General features: G+C 34.2%; 1 protein-coding gene across 1 annotated transcript; it reads left to right on the top strand.

Annotated features, from left to right (window-relative positions):
- Window positions 1-585: 585 nt before the first annotated feature.
- Window positions 586-1,875, top strand: LOC115880173. Its single transcript, XM_030897309.1, has one exon. The coding sequence runs from the start codon at window positions 586-588 to the stop codon at window positions 1,873-1,875; it is 1,290 nt and encodes a 429-aa protein (XP_030753169.1).
- The last annotated feature ends 16,615 nt before the right edge of the window (window positions 1,876-18,490 follow it).

Here is an 18,490-nt window from a genome sequence, read left to right on the forward strand (position 1 = left end):
GATTTTTCTCGGTCGCCGGTCGAAGTCCTGAGGAACTTTTTCGAGTGTCTTAGACCGTTGGAGGACCCCCATTCCAGGTTACGGATGGAATCTTCCAGGTTCTTCAGTTCCGCTTTTAGTTGATTTCCGCTTGGAAAAAAGAAGTTTAGTTGATTTCCGCTTAGAAGAACTAGCAAGTCATATTTTAAAATTGACAAACATGTTCTACGGATTGACACCAAGTAAAATCAAACAACTTGCTTTCGAATATGCAGTTGCAAATAACTTACCACATAATTTTAACGTCGAAAAGAAAACCTGCGGTAAAGATTGGCTGCGTGGTTTCTTAGCACGGCATCCACGAATTTCTCTCAGATGTCCAGAAGCTACCAGTCTTAACCGAGTAATTGCGTTTAATCGAAAAGATGTGAACTTATTTTACGACAATTTAGAACTAGTCTTTGAAGAATATAAATTTCCTGCAAGACGCATTTATAACGTGGATGAGACGGGAATTAGTGGAGTACATAAACCTCATCGAGTTTTGGCGGAAAAAGGGAGAAAACAGGTGGCGAAAGGGGTCAGACAACCACTGTTGTATGTTGTATGAGTGCCGCAGGAGACTTCGTGCCGCCAATGTTTAATTTTAAACGCGAACGTATGAATGTCGCTCTGGAAAAAAATGGATCTGTAGGTGCAATCTACCGTTGCTCGAAATCAGGATGGATCACTGAAGATTTATTTCTGGAGTGGTTAAAGCATTTCGCTCAATATGTAAATATCTCTACTGTAGATCCAGTGTTAGTAATTTTAGATAATCATGCCACACACTCTTCCTTGAAGTCTTATAAATCCTGCCGTGAAAACGGGATTGTTCTTGTTTCACTGCCCCCACACACTTCCCACCGGCTCCAGCCTCTGGATGTCACATTTTTCAGTTCACTAAAGACAGCATATAGTAAGGAATGCGATCTTCATATGAAGACCCATCATTATAGCAAAATTGAAGTGACTGACATCGCAGAGCTCTTTGCCAAAGCTTATAATCGCATCACTTCTAAAGAAAAAGGTTTAAATGGGTTTAAAAATACGGGTATATTTCCGTTAGACAGAAACCTATTTGGTGAGGAAGAATTTACTGAAATGTCAGTAGAAGCAACAGTAGGAGCAAATTCCGACATCGAAAGAGAAGCTAGCGAATTAAGCTTTTCTCCCGAAAATTCCGTTTATTTAGATTCGAAGCCCGGAACTAGTACGGCTTCAGACTCACCATATGTACCAACCAAAAGCTACTATAAAAAATATATGCGTCAAACTACACCGCCACTGGAAACCTATAATACGAAGCCGCGTGCAAATTTAGAGAAAAAAAAGCGTCAGCGCAGGTCATCTTCCAGCGATAGCTTTTCAACAGACATTACAGACGAAATCTCCGACGAAAACGCAACCGATGATGGAGACAAGACCGTTCTATTAAAGGGTACATCCTTTGAAGACTTTCATCCCACACCCCGATTAATAGAAAAACCACTCTTTAAAAAAAGAAAACAAATGTCCCAAATACTAATATCCACTCCGCTGCAGGCATCTTTAGAGGAAAAAGAAGCAAAGAGAGAGAAAAAGAAAGTTGACGAAGCCACAAAAAAATTATTTCAACAAGGAAGATCGGTGGGATTTAAAAAGACAGCAGCTAAAACACAAATTAAGGACAAGTCTAAACGTAAACAGCAACATGGAGAGTGTATGAAAGAGAACGATTTATGTCCAATATGCGTAGAGACTGGAAGGACAGATGAACTGTGGTGGCGGTGCAGATCATGTGGTACTTGGCTTCATGCTGCCTGTACTGCGGTATCTCAGCCAGAAGACTTGGATTCGTGTATAGAACGTGAATAGACATTGATCGATATTATCCTCCTATAATCGATATTTCCCTCCTACATGATCGATATTAACCGACCATAGGTGGATAATATCGATCAAGTTATAGTTTAGTATTTTATATTTTTCACATTTGCCTAATCGAAATACAGAGGATTTGTTTATGTTATTATCTTGTAAAATGAATAAAGTTTAAGTTCCATACAGAAAATAATACTATTTTTTGAAATTATTGCTCTTTTGTCTTCAAATATCTGTTAAGTGATCGATATTCGACCCCTTTCCCCTAGTATCTTATATTAATTATATTTCAAGTAATAAACTTAAAGAAATGAAAATTTTACTAGTACGTACTAAATTTAAAAATTAGGCTAGCTTTCTAAATTCTAAAATGCAGTCGAGATCATAAATTTTATTGTAATTAAACTAAAATTTCTACTTTAAAATGTTTTAATCAAGTAAATTATATAATCCGTTACTAACTCTCCTCATTTCCGCTTCCCTTCATACCATTTTAAAATATGTTATTTAAAATCCCCTCCGAAAACGTAATTATAATTAACTTTAGTGAAATGAATAAAATCGCAGTAATATACTCATATATTGCTTTAGAATATAGTATATTCAATGCAACTTCCTGTGTTTTGGAGCTCGTTGCTATGAATTAGGAATGGCCACGTCGACTGCAACACCACCTAATACTTCAGAGCCCTAGTCTTTGACAATGTTGCAAAGAGGTTCATTGTAAATGACGACAATACAAATATATAATAGGTGTTGTAATACAGATATGTTTTATAAACACAGTTTAAAAATGTAAAAATACAAATATGTAGTTACTATCATATTATAGAGTGTCATAGATAGAGTGAAACTTTTTTACGCGCGATGGGGGTAAAAACTCAAGGCCGTGACACACAAGCTAGCGTCACGCGAAGCGTTACGCCAAGGTCGCCAAGCGTCACAAAAAGGGACTGGGGGGCTGAAACTCGAAATCTAGATGGAACTCAAAGAACCCCATTTTTTCATATTTTTCACAGTTAGATTGACCTAAGAACCGGCAAAAGTTGATGTCCGATCGCGACCAAATTTGGTGGATAGGCTATGTGAGCGACGGTGTACACGGTCCCACCTTTCTTCATCAGGATGGGACTAACGATTTGATATTGAAGAAATTGGTCATACACATAATTGGGGACGGGCTACAGAATGATGCCCTCGACGTTTCGAACCGATGCCAATGCCCCTAAATGGACGAAATGATCAGGATTTTTCCTAATTATGGGTCGATTGGATTCAAACTCGGCACGTGGATAGAAACACCCGAATGGAGTTCTCAGACAGACAGACAGACAGACAAAAGTAAGAAGTTTCACTTAAAATACGCTCACATAGTGCACACACATCTTTTTTTTATTTATCGGTTTAGATGAAATTAAACTTTGCCGTTGGTTTTTGCTTTAAATTGGCCGAATTTTAGTAGACTAATTTACCATCAGACATCTAAATGAACGAATTTTAAAGTCTAAAAATTTCGTAATTTTTAACCTGTCGCAGTCGATTCTCGTGGTAGAAGCAGCACAAATGAGTGTAGTCGATTTATTAATCAACTATTTATCTAGTGGTCAAATATTCAGTTAAATTTACTCAATCAATTTTAAATAATTTCATTTTAATAAGTTTTGAAAGAAAGAAATTTAGTTGTAAAAAATTAGACTAAAAATGATGAGAGGTATGAAAAACTTACATCCCCATTTATCGACATGCCATAATAGAATTCATATTTGTACAAGCTGGAAACTTACATATATAATTGTTTGGTTTACATATTGCCCCTATGTGGTCTGATAAAATAAGAATACAGAATGTAGAATGAGTGGAAGTGGGTTAATCACCGCGACCTTAAAGATGTATTGTGTCCCTTTCTCGAGTTATAACTCATCATATGACTAATCGAGTTATAACTCATCATAGATGGGGATCTTCCCACTGTAGGGGAGGCAGGGTATTTCCCATCCTCCTCTGATAACAACTGTTCATACTCCGAGGACTGGACGACGTAACTTCTACGAAGGTATATACCCCCCACGGTTAGGGTATAGCCCTCCGTGATCTTCACAGTCGAGGAGCATGTCTCCAGCTCAGGTGCCCTTAAGGTGGAGGCTGGAGGATCTGTCTCCATTTTCCTCTTTCTCTATTGCCTCTGTAATATTTTAGAGAATGTGCGTAAAATATTATGGAAATAAAACAACTAAACTTTTCAAACCCCTGTTTAATACTAAAACTTCATTGTTGTAGGTTCTTACTGCAGATTTTGCTGCGGCAATATCAATCAGATCTACAAATTTGGTAGACTTCTTTTCTTCCATGAGCCTATCTTGCACTGGCCCAGGATTGAACCCCACTACAAACATGTCACGCAACACTAACTCTAGTTGCCCTGCTTCAAAGTCACAAAGTGAAGCTAAACTGCGTAACCGGGCTGCCCACTCACGAAAGTTTTCGTTTTGAGTTTTTACGGCACGATAAAATTTGTATCTTGCAGCAAAAATTGACGAAGGAGGCTTAAAATGTCCGGTAATTAATTTTACAAGTGCATCGTAACCTTTTTTTCCTGGTTCCTCAGGTAAACGTAGATCAAACACTAACTTGTAGGCGTCTTCACTTAAAAGGTTTAATAAAATTGTCCTTTTCCTAACTGCATCTTTAATTTCGTTAGCCGCAAAATAATTTTCAATGCGTCTTTTATATATTGACCAGTCGGAATTTAGAGGATCAAACTCGCGCAAATGTCCGACATTTTCGGTTGAGGTTGGCGTGGCAGCTGTCGCCATTGTCTTCAAAAAAACAACTCGAAAAACGCTAATCACACTTTATCGACACAATCGTGGGTTTTTCAAATAAAATCAGAGTTTAATATGAAACCCGATTGTATGTTCTCGTCGCCACTGTAATATTTTAGAGAATTTGCGTAAAATATTAATGAAAATGTTACAGTTAAGGATAACAGAAATGTACAAAAACCTACTTGGATACGTGGTAAAATTTATAAAAAAAATAGGAAAATGTATGTACTTGGTAAAAATTCCTTCATTAATTGACATTATTTGGAAGCGTCATTTAAATCAGATAAAGAAATTTTTTATTAATGAATCAGCTATTTCTAAAGAATTAATTGATAAACAAGGCGTAAGTCATAATGAGGGAATTTTCCAAGAAAATTCGATTGTGGACTTAACATCTCCTAATAAAGTTGAAAAAACTAATTCTGATTTCAGTGAAAATCGGCCTAAACGTTTAGTGAAACCAGTGCGGCGTTTAATGTATAATAAGTTTTTTTTGGAGGAGGGAAGTGAGATGTAATCTTCTAGCATTATAACAAATGCTAATTGTAAATGTGATGTGTAAATATAAGTAAGCCTGGCGACATTGTATATTTGCTTATGAGCAGAAACATTCCATATTTTTTGTAGCATATACATCTCTCGCTTCATAGCAGTTAGTATTAAGTATTAAACGGGGTTTTGAAAAGTTAAGTTGTGTTATTTCCATAATATTTTACGCAAATTCTCCAAAATATTACAGCCTCCTTGGATTTGAGGTCAATTTCTATTGTGAGGACCTGACCATGGTCCTCCTCTCTCGAGTTGATGACTCGCCAACTCGATGTCCTTACATTGGAATTCTGGCAAAGTTGCGATACACCGCTAAGGTTAGTCGGTCTACTTCTACAGAGACTCGCATGTAAAAAACGAGAATACAATGAGTTGCCTCCTGGTGCCCCAAGGTTGAGACCAGTAGAGGCTAGCCTATTATCTAACCACGCATCCCTTTGATCTGGTCCCGCCATCAGAGGATTTAGGTTTTCGGTGAGGTTGTCTCCTCCTGGTTTGGGCGGTTAAACTAAGACCCCTCCCACCCTCTGCCCGTGATACATGATCACAGACAGTAGAGAGTGCCTGGTGTGATGGACAGGGTAGTCCCATCCAGCATCGTTATACGTCTTGGTGCAATTCCCTCACCACGACACTACAGACACGGTACAAGTGTACTTGGGCCAAATACACTTATAGTCTGCCATATAACTGTACTTATAGTAATGTTGCCCACTCACTTGTACGCTGCTTGTATCGTATTAACAGTTTTATCCATGTCAAGTTTGAAGGCAGTGTAAATTAAAATAATAATATAAGTTACTTGTATATACTAATAATCGATTAATTAGGATAAAAAAATACCCCAGTACTACCCTTTACCCTAATGGAAAATACGGAAGCAAAAACGGGTAGAGTTAGTAACACCGTTACTTATACTTAACAGAAGGAACGGATTATATAGGCTACCTGATTAAAAACGTTCTAATTTAGAAATTTTAGTTTAATTACAATAATAATTATGATCTCGACTGCATTTAAAATTTTTGTACCCCAGCACTATCCTCTACCCTAAAGGAAAGTACCCTTTCATAACTGTTACCTACGGGTTTTTATACTCACGCCATTTGCTTTAGCAATAAAATGTGTCTAATAGTACCAAATTTCAAGAAAAACGGTTCACCAATGTTCTTAAAATTATATAATTTTCAAGACCTATAGTAGCTAGTTACCTACTATAGTTTCAGATTCATTTTAGAAAACGTTTTGGGACACATAATATTAATAACTAACATGATACATAAACAGAAGTGAAGCTTTTCTAATACTTCAAAAATATTTTTAATGACACTGGAGATATAAAACGTTGAAATTTTATATACTATCCCTATACAGATAAAAGGAAGTTTTAAAACTTTAGTCGTTTAGGAAATAATTTATTGAAACAAAAAAGCTTTAGTCTTTACCATAAATAGAAAATTCCTGTGAACATCGTACAAATACTATTATTACTCAGGTATTTTGTAGACATAAAACTTCTGAAGTATATCCTGAAGTTCTACAATTTACAACCTTTTTTAGAATCCATAAAATAAAACACTATATAAAATTGAATTTTCCAATAGAAAACGAACAGTATTTAGTTTTACTTGATTCAAATATGGTCCGAATTGTATTCCGGAAATTTCGGCAGCAAATTCTGCAGATAAAAATAAGTAAAAAAGCTCATATAAATGTATGTCCTTATATGCTTAGTTTCAGAGATACAGGGTGTAGAAGTTTCATTTTTATTTCGATTTTTTCCAAATAATTTCTGAAGTAATGTCAATATTTAGATGAAAATTTTTGTCTGGGAGTTTTTTGACATGGGACATTTGATTTTGATGTCAATATGACTCCTACTAGTAGAGGGCGCCACCTGCATGTGTTTTAATTGGTTTGAAGCGTAATAACTTTTTGTCCGTACCTGTTTAAAACTACCGAGGGGAAAATTACATCTCTGTGACTTTCTACGTAAAAAATATATCTTTGTCAAAATCGCTACGAGCAACCGTTCTCAAGTTATTTAGAATGGAAATAGTCAATACATGTCATTATTGACGAAAAATAACCACGTTGAGTAGATAGTTATTTCACTGAAATAATAAATTTAGGAAATTTTTATTTTTTTTTAATTAACCATAAATTTTTCTGCAAAAAATTATGATAAAACAGTTTCTGTTGAACTTTTAGCACTAAAACATTTCAAATTTGTGATTTCAGTCTAATAACTATTTAGTCAACATGTTTAATTTATGTCAATGATGACAGGTATTGATAATTTCGATTCCAAATATCTCGAAAACCATTACTCGTGTTGATTTTTACCAAGAGACCTTTTTCACGTAAAAAAGGTCGTAAATGTATATTTTTTTACTCAGTATTTTTATACAGGTACGGACAAAAAGTTATTACTCTTTAAACCAGTTAAAAAAATGTAGGTGGCGCCCTCTACTAGTAGGAGTCACATTGACATCAAAATCAAATTTCTCATGTCAAAAAACTCCCAAACACCAAATTTCATCTAAATATTGACTTTACTTCAGAAATGATTTCAAAAAATCGAAATAAAAATGAAATTGTACACCCTGTATCTCCAAACATAAGCATTTTAAGACACTCATTTATACGAACTTTTTTACTTATTTTTATCTGCAGAATATGCTGCTGAAGTTTCCGGAATACAGTTCGGACCACCCTGTATATTGTTTCTTTTATATAAATATTAACAAAAGTATGTTATAACATATTGTTGAAAGGGATATCACTGTCACAGTTAGTAAACTCAATGCTAACGTTTGTGTTCCAAACCCGGCCGGCGGTTAAACACGTTCATACGGGCTTGCAACTCTTACTATCTACCAAGTTGGAAAAGCTGCTCTTATAAAACAAAGTTGACTTACTCTAAGAACTACAAAGAGCAATACCTAATATTATATTTGAAATAATATTAATTATTTAGGGTTTTTACAATAGAATTATCACATAAAGAGAAAGATCTTAGTTATAAGCATAAAACGTTAAGTAAACTGGTTTCGAAGTGCGAGAATTAGTGGTAATATGAATTACCACTAATTATTATTATTAATTAGTATCGTTCAACTCATCTTTAAAAAAGGAAATAGACAAATTTACAGTAATTAGAGAGGTATCAGCCTCCTCAATTCAGAATACAAAATCTATGCAAAGATGATCTGTAAAGGAGTACAAATAATATCGAAAAATATATTACTCGAAGAACAAAGTGGATTTGGAAAGGTCGGTCCCAATAGATAACGTTTTCTCATTATAGCAAAAAGATGAGAGTTTAACCAACAAACTTACTTAGCCTTTTATAGACCTAGAAAAATCCTTCGATTATGTAAATAGAGACGTTGCGGAAAATAATGATAAAGAAAGGATTTCCCCTGCACTTAATTTATGTATTAAAGAACTGTTATCACAGAACTTTTGTTAAGATGGTAAAAGGGGATAATACAATAGAAGTTAATAGAGGTACAAGACAAGGATGTCCGCTTTCCCCTCTACTTTTTAATATATATGTGGATAAAATTATAAGAGAATGGAAAGAAATAGCATCAAGAAGTATCCAAATAGACCGACAATATCTTCTGAATATACTACTGTTTGCAGCTGACCAAGTGATAATCACGCCAGATGAGGATACCTTACAAAGGCAGGTTGACATTCTAGACAAGATAATAACAAAATATGATGGAAAAATATCTACCGAAAAAACAAAAGTGATGGTACACTGGGGCAAAGACGGAATCCGCACAAAAATTGTTCCAGTCGTTGTGTGGAACTATCGCAAAAACTTTTAAAAACAAAGCACGGCTAGAAACGCAAGTAAGACTATACCGGGTGCGTCTCAAAATTGGCTCACCCTTATAAGTTTTTTATTTTTTCAGATAATAAAAGGAGATTTGGCATGTTAGTATATGATATAAATTAGGATTGATTGACGGTATTCAATTGTTTACGGTCACTTCCTGTTTCACCGAAAATGACTACAACTTTTGATTTTTAAATAACACCCTCGGTATCATATATATGTTAGCTTCATAATCTAGAGTACCATGGCTGTGTTAAAAACACTAATTTTTAATTAAGGAGGGCTCCTTAATTAAAAATTAGTGTTTTTAATTTATAATTTTTAAATTTATATCATTACGAAAGGGCTTTCGTAATGATATAAATTTGTACAGGGTGGTCGAAATTGGTCTGTTTTAACAGAGAAAACCGATTTCCTGACTAGATAAAAGAAAACCGATGTAGAGAGCAAAACCGACGTAGATGTCATGGGCTCGATTTCTGAGTCACGTTTAATGGCATAAACCGCCTGTTGATATTTTCACTGCCAACTGAGATCGGGGTGTTTTTGAATTATGTTCTATGTCGGTTTTGCTCTATCTAGTCAGGAAACAGGTTTTCTCTGTTAAAACAGACCAATTTCGATCACCCTGTACAATAAAAAGTATGGAACTGATACGGAAGGGAAGCATACGTATAGCGTAAATACAATCAAAAATACGGAACGGATATGGAATGGATATGGAATGGATATGGAATGGATATGGAATGGATATGGAATGGATATGGAATGGATATGAAATGGATATGGAATGGATATGGAATGGATATGGAATGGATATGGAATGGATATGGAATGGATATGGAATGGATATGGAATGGATATGGAATGGATATGGAATGGATATGGAATGGATATGGAATGGATATGGAATGGATATGGAATGGATATGGAATGGATATGGAATGGATATGGAATGGATATGGAATGCATATGGAATGGATATGGAATGGATATGGAATGGATAAGGAATGGATATGGAATGGATATGGAATGGATATGGAATGGATATGGAATGGATATGGAATGGATATGGAATGGATATGGAATGGATATGGAATGGATATGGAATGGATATGGAATGGATATGGAATGGATATGGAATGGATATGGAATGGATATGGAATGGATATGGAATGGATATGGAATGGATATGGAATGGATATGGAATGGATATGGAATGGATATGGAATGGATATGGAATGGATATGGAATGGATATGGAATGGATATGGAATGGATATGGAATGGATATGGAATGGATATGGAATGGATATGGAATGGATATGGAATGGATATGGAATGGATATGGAATGGATATGGAATGGATATGGAATGGATATGGAATGGATATGGAATGGATATGGAATGGATATGGAATGGATATGGAATGGATATGGAATGGATATGGAATGGATATGGAATGGATATGGAATGGATATGGAATGGATATGGAATGGATATGGAATGGATATGGAATGGATATGGAATGGATATGGAATGGATATGGAATGGATATGGAATGGATATGGAATGGATATGGAATGGATATGGAATGGATATGGAATGGATATGGAATGGATATGGAATGGATATGGAATGGATATGGAATGGATATGGAATGGATATGGAATGGATATGGAATGGATATGGAATGGATATGGAATGGATATGGAATGGATATGGAATGGATATGGAATGGATATGGAATGGATATGGAATGGATATGGAATGGATATGGAATGGATATGGAATGGATATGGAATGGATATGGAATGGATATGGAATGGATATGGAATGGATATGGAATGGATATGGAATGGATATGGAATGGATATGGAATGGATATGGAATGGATATGGAATGGATATGGAATGGATATGGAATGGATATGGAATGGATATGGAATGGATATGGAATGGATATGGAATGGATATGGAATGGATATGGAATGGATATGGAATGGATATGGAATGGATATGGAATGGATATGGAATGGATATGGAATGGATATGGAATGGATATGGAATGGATATGGAATGGATATGGAATGGATATGGAATGGATATGGAATGGATATGGAATGGATATGGAATGGATATGGAATGGATATGGAATGGATATGGAATGGATATGGAATGGATATGGAATGGATATGGAATGGATATGGAATGGATATGGAATGGATATGGAATGGATATGGAATGGATATGGAATGGATATAGAATGGATATGGAATGGATATGGAATGGATATGGAATGGATATGGAATGGATATGGAATGGATATGGAATGGATATGGAATGGATATGGAATGGATATGGAATGGATATGGAATGGATATGGAATGGATATGGAATGGATATGGAATGGATATGGAATGGATATGGAATGGATATGGAATGGATATGGAATGGATATGGAATGGATATGGAATGGATATGGAATGGATATGGAATGGATATGGAATGGAAACGGAAGGTATAGTAAGAATCAACCTTTTTGTGGAAGTGAAGCCTGAATTACCACAAAAGTTAAAAAAAAATACTCAGAATAACGGAGATGACATTCATTTGGTGACATTGATGACAAACCTTACCCCAAAGCGTAACTAATAACTCATCCAGCTACCATCGACAATTAACAAAATTAGTGGATCCATTCAAAATTGTTGTCCAAATCTAATGATAATTATTAAGAATCAGATTGAAAAGGTAAAAAACGTGAATAAGTGAACTTATCCAATATCTGGCCACATGGCACACCGAAAAAACAAATCTATACTATTTTGGTTCAGGAAAATCTTTGTAAAAATTTATAAAATTATTCAACAGCATCCAAAAATTACGCTGGTAATCCCTACAGGAACCAACCGGCAAGGATTCCACCAAAAATGACGATTTCCTCCCGATCGCCACGCCAAGATGGCGATCGGAGGGAAAAGAACAATCATTGACCTAAATGAACCTCCAAAGATTTGACAATCCAGAAATGACATCAGAAAACGGAAATTAGTGGCGTTGCCAAACCAAATAAACAGGTATTTTGGGGAAAAATATTACAAAGATAAATTGAAAAAAAAAAACTATCAACACTGCGTAGCTCACCCGCTGCTGTTAAATATATATACAATAATTATAAAGATTGCGGCGACTTTTTAAAAGGTTAGGAAAAATTATAAAAAAAGATGGTAAAAATTAAAAAGAAAACCGCAGCGTACGGCTGCTCTTCGTCTGGTGAACAATAGGTGTAGGTTCATTTAATTATTTTTGCATATTGTTGGGCACCACTTAATTTAAGCCAAGTTAAGGTGATATTTAAAAAATTACGAAAATTACCACAGGCTATTCAGTAATGATATATCTCAAATTAAAACAACAAAATTTAATAAAAAACTATGTGCATTTATTAATAATTAAATAACTCCAGTTTGAAAGTGAATTAAAAAGTCATTTAAAAAAACAATAAATTAATATTATATTGATATAGCGAAACTTAAATTAAATATTACTAAATATAAATCATCAAACGTAATCGTTTGTTTAAGTTTCATCAAAAAAGAGGTTTCAATATAAGGTAAGTTTCAGTAGAAAGTTAAGAAAAAGGCAAAAAGATTCTAAAGCAAAACGTAAATGAGTACTTAGCTTTTGCTCTGAAGCTGTAGTCAATCAGTGTTGATTTGGTGTCGTACTAGGGCCCATATCCATTACGTAACTGCTTTAAACCATCAGAAAACTTGTAAATTTGCGGAAAAAGGGAAAACTCGTCAATTTCACACCAGCCTCCAACAGGGAACCTTCACGGAACCATTCATAAAAACCAAAAACTGCTCAAAACTTCGGCTCAAAAAAAAACTACTGCTAAATCTTCTTAAAAAAACTCGTCCAAAAAATTACTCCAAAAAATTACTCAAAAAACTCCCAAAATGTCAACTCTTCCCCTTAAGTTGGTAAGGGACACAATCGCAGGGCTATTCTCCGCCACATACGATGTACCAAAAAACTTTTCAAAGAAGACGAGAACCACCCTGGGACTTTACCAGTGGTTGAAAAAAAGTGTCGAAAAATCCGAATAATATGTTAAAATTCTGCCAGAGATTATCTTCTGACGACAAAAAGTAAATACACACCAAACTGTGCTCGAAATAAGGAAACTTCAGGAAAGTTATTAATAACATTTAAAGAAAATTTTAAATAATAATATAAATGGCAACCCTGCGCCACCACATCGAACGGCATTCACGGTACTACCAAAATTGCAGCGGTACCGACTAGGGATGGACATTATTTGCTTAAATTCTGCTAGAGATGTAGCGCAAAAATAAGAAATTATTTTAGGCTGCTACAAGATATATTTAAATATTATAATTAATTAAGAGAAATTTATAAACAATTAATTAATAAAAAGAGAAAGGGCATTTATCAAAAAAAGGTAGTAAGTTTAAAAAACATGCTACAATATTAGGCTTTTCTACTTCGCAGCTCTCGTAAAACACAATTTCCGTCTCAACCGAGACCCACATGGCACGTTCCGGTACCCTCTAAACAGCCATAAAACTAAACAAAACATTAATTTGCTACAGGCATATTAGCGTCAGACCTAAGTTCACAGCTAGCGCATATTGCACGTGCGAATAAACAACATAATCCAGGTGTTCAACAAGAGATGACATACCCTTCGTTCGTGCCGGCTCTCTGTAAGGGACAGGGTGTCATATATGTAATTCGGTTCGGTATGATGAGGTGGAAAAAATTCATTGAATTTTTTTTCGAGTGAGTGGGTTTTCGATTGGTTTCGTTATCGAAATCTTTTATATGGGGACAACATAATAAAAGTAAATACTAAAATAAAATGTATGGGAAAAATAAACACCGGTTATCTCAAGATGTATTTGGTATAAAAAATAATTGTATGTCTTTGTGGGGTCTTATAATATAATGCAATACATTTAGGTAAAGGGAGCACAAAAACAAATTAGAAGTTTTACCAAAGTAGGTGGGTAATAACGTAATAAAATATGCATACTAAACTATACAGGGCGTTTCAAAACATATGTCCCATCTATCGTGGGGAGATTCCTCACGTCAAAATGAGATTTATTTTTCATATCAACATAGTTCCGATTCTGCTTTGTTTTGTAGCTACAGTTGCAGCTACAGTGTTTTTTATACCAACATTTGTTTGCTGGAAACAAAATTTTTATAGCCCTATTCGTTGCTGAGCTACAGGGTCTTTTCAAAAATTTTGGAATTTGGGACAGCACCCGTATCTCAATAAAATTATTGTGGATAATTTCTAGAAGGTGTTCTGGTCTGTTTTTCTACGAAAAAAATATTTTTCAAAATATGAACCGAAGTTATGTTTTTCTAAGTAGAACATCCTGTATAATTATAAATCATATGTTCCGTCTTGCTATGAGCTTCTCAAAAATATATATCACTCTATATTTATTAAATAGTGAAAACATTATTTGCTGCAATATTTCAAAGACATAATTTTATTGTTAGTAGGCCGTGACAGATAACATAAAAATCAAAATGGTATTTACTAAAATAGTCATAAATATATTAAAATTTTATTTCGGATTCAAATATTTTACTTTTGAACTGTTATCTTTTTTGAATATATTTTTCTTTTTTTTTATAACGGGATTTATTATAACGGGATGGGTTTGCAAATATCTAAAAGCTTGCCTGATAGCAATTTCAAGGTGTTCGAAATTGTTGTAGTGGCCACCTAATACAAAAATCAAGAAGGGACAAATCTGCGAATCAGGGAGGCCATCGTATGGATTCATTGGTTCCAATTCATTGATTTGGGAAGGTTATTAACAAAATTATAATATTTTCAAAGTTGTGAGGGGGCGCCCCATCTTGCTGAAAGTATACTTCACGTAAATTAGCTTAGCTTCCAAGATTTATAAATAGCGGTAGAAAGTTACGTTTTTCTGATATCTAAAGAATTCATTAGTGGCGTCCAAAATAAAGCAAGAGACAGATAGCAGTATACTTTTAATAATTCTTTAGTTTATTTTATTATCAATCATGGCCTACTTTTAAATATTGCAGTAAATAGTGGAAATAAATTTTAACTAGTGATTATAGGTATATCTTTGAGAAGCTTATGTCAAGCGAGATCATATAATTTATAAATATACTAGCGTGTGCCAGCGACTTCGTTCGCGTCGAATTAATCATTTATAATGGTGATGATAAAGCAAAGCAAGAATTTCCATTAACATACAAACTGGATAAAATTTTCTCACATTTATGAAAATATAATATGAATGAAAAAACAATATGGCGATATTATTATATAACATGGTAATATTTGAGAGGTAGTTTCATCTCGTTGGAATTTGACTTTCGAAAAATCCGTTTGCCAAAAATAAGCTTTTTACGTCAAGCAGTTTAAGCAGAATCGTGGTTAAGAAATTACCCAACTTTTTGAAACACCCTGTATGATTTTTTAAAAAAATTCAAAATATGTAAAAAAACCAAATAAATTATGCTTGTCCAAGCGTTTTCCCGAAAGACTAACCGTTTTTTAAATAAGAAATATTGTAATATTTGAGGGGCGTTTTCACCCTCTTGGAATCTGAGATTCGAGAAACACCTCCTTATCGAACCTCTACACCCCACAGTCAATCAGTTTGCCAAAAATCAGCTTTAAACGTCAAGCAGTTTAAGCAGAATCGTGATTACTCAATGATCATAATTTATGAAACACCCTGTATACATTTATAAAAAATCTTAAAATATGTAAAACAACAAAATAAAATATACGTGTTTAAGAGTTTTTCCGAAAAACTCACCGGTTTTTAAATAAAAAATATTTTAATATTTGAGGGATAGTTTCACCCCCTTAGAATTCGAGTTTCGAAAAATCCCTTCTTATCAAACCTCTACACCCTAAAGTCAATCTGTTTTCCAAAAATCAGATTTTTACGTCAAGCGCTTTAGGCAGGATCGTGATTAAGCAATGACCAGATTTTTTGAAACACCCTGTATACATTTTTAAAAAATCTTAAAATATGTAAAAAAACAAAATAAAATATACGTGTTTAAGCGTTTTTTTTGGAAACTTGACCGTTTTTTAAATAAAAAATATTGTAATATTTGAGGGGTGGTTTAACCCTCTTGGAACTGGAATTTCGAAAAATCCTTTCTTATCGAACCTCTACACCCTAGAATCAACCTGTATGCCAAAATTGAGCTTCATACGTTGAGTGGTTTGAGCAGGATCGTGATTAATTAGTATGTCCATTTTTTTTTAGTCCATAATTTTTTAGTCCATCCAATTTTAGTCCATAACTTTAAAAATATTCTTTTTGTAGAATAACAGACTACGCCACTGTATTATACGTAAAAAGTTCTACAATAAACAGTTTTCACCTTCTCGATACCTTTAACAATAACAGAGATACGGCAGGTATCCCAAATTGCAAAATTTTCAAAAAGTATGAACATTTAGTTTACAGCATCTTCCGTTTGACAAAAAAAGTGGGACAAGTTTGTGCAAACCGCACCTTTCTATCTTCACTAACAACGGAGATACCGTATGATTTCAACTAAAATGGGATACCCTGTACAGGGTGGGCCAAATTCGACGCTTTTAAATGGAAACAGCCTTTTCTATAGGAGATAGACGAAAACTAATATCGGTGTCTGGAGCTCAATTTTCATCAAAAACATGATCGTGAAAACCGCACATCAATATCTGTTACCGTTTCAGAGTTACGGGGTGTTTTTCAAAAATGTGCATTTTTAACAAATCGCCGTAACTTTTTTGCTATGGAAAATTTTAAATTTCTATGAAAACATTTTCAAAGCACCTTTTTACGTAGAATTTAATGGTTTAAGTATAATTTTTTTTTAAATTAATAATTTAAGAGTTATCAACAGAAAAATTGATTTTTTATTTGGGACACCCTCTATATTTTTAATTAACTGAAAATAATTTAAAATTATCTTTCCAAAAATATAGCACACTCGATATTTTGTTATAATTTCCTTCGAAATACAGAATTTTTAAAAGTTCGCCACTTTTAACTAGTAGGCTTTGGACCCCTTATTGATGATATGCCCTTAATGGAACTCGAAAATATATTTTTCCAGCAAGATGACGCGCCGCCTCTGAACGCTGAAGTTATCAGCAAATTTTTGCAGCCAATTTCAAGATTAATTGAATAGCTAACCAAGATCCCAGCCGTTGGCCGTCGAGGCCGCCTGACTTAGTGCCCATGGATCTCACTTTCTATGGATATATTTGCGGTAGAATAAAGGTTCTTTATTCTTCCGTATAATCTAGACAAGAATTAGAAATACTTAGCAGTTATGAGAGGGTATTTTGGTATTGGTACTTTCACCCCTACTGAGTTAATGAATTCCGCGAGAAATGTTCAAAAACTGCCCCATCTGTCCATAACAGAAGACGGTCGATATGTCACACCTGTAGCAAAATCTCATGTCTTGGTTTGCTATTTATTTTTATTGTTATTAGATATAGTTTAAATGTGTTGATGTCGGTTAAATATATTTTAAATTGTTATAAAATTCTGCATCTCTCATAGCAAATATTATTTTCGTTTTAATTGATGCTCACAGCTAGAATTTTTTTGCATTACAGGTGCCGTTCAAAGCCTACTTATTTAAAGAGGGCGAATTTTTTTATACTCTATATCTCGAAGAGGAATCGAGGAAAATATCAAGTGTGTTATATTTTTGGAAAGGTAATTTTAAATTATTTTCAATAAATTAAAAATATACAGGGTGTCCCATATAAAAAATCAAATTTTCTGTTGATAATTCTTAAATTATTAATTTTAAAAAAAATATACTTAAACCATTAAATTCTACGTAAAAAGGTGCTTTGGAAATATTTTCATAAAAATACAAAATTTTCCATAGCAAAAAAGTTACAGCGATTTGTTAAAAATGCACATTTTTGAAAAACACCCTGTAACTCCGAAACGGTAACAGATATCGATATACGGTTTTCACCATCATATTTTTGACAAAAATTGAGCTCCAGACACCGATATTAGTTTTTGTCTATCTCCTATAGAAAATGGTGTTTCCATTTAAAAGCGTCGAATTTGACCCACCCTGTACATACATAAAGCCGATTAAATTAAGCAACATGCATATTTTGTTTAATGACATACTGTCCGCATTATTTCAATTAATAGAAGCACTAAAATTGTGCTAACCCCTAAGGTCTGTGGCGTCTATAACCCTTTGTTCATCCTAAAACTAATTACTAGTAAACAACAGCGACAAGAACGCATTTCCTAGCGTTCCGCATCTTTCATTTCGTCCCTCACCTACGCTGCCTACGCTTTC

This window comes from Sitophilus oryzae, unplaced genomic scaffold (genome assembly GCF_002938485.1).
Source record: "Sitophilus oryzae breed Bouriz unplaced genomic scaffold, Soryzae_2.0 scaffold_1620_pilon_pilon, whole genome shotgun sequence".
Taxonomy (NCBI): Eukaryota; Metazoa; Arthropoda; class Insecta; order Coleoptera; family Curculionidae; genus Sitophilus; species Sitophilus oryzae.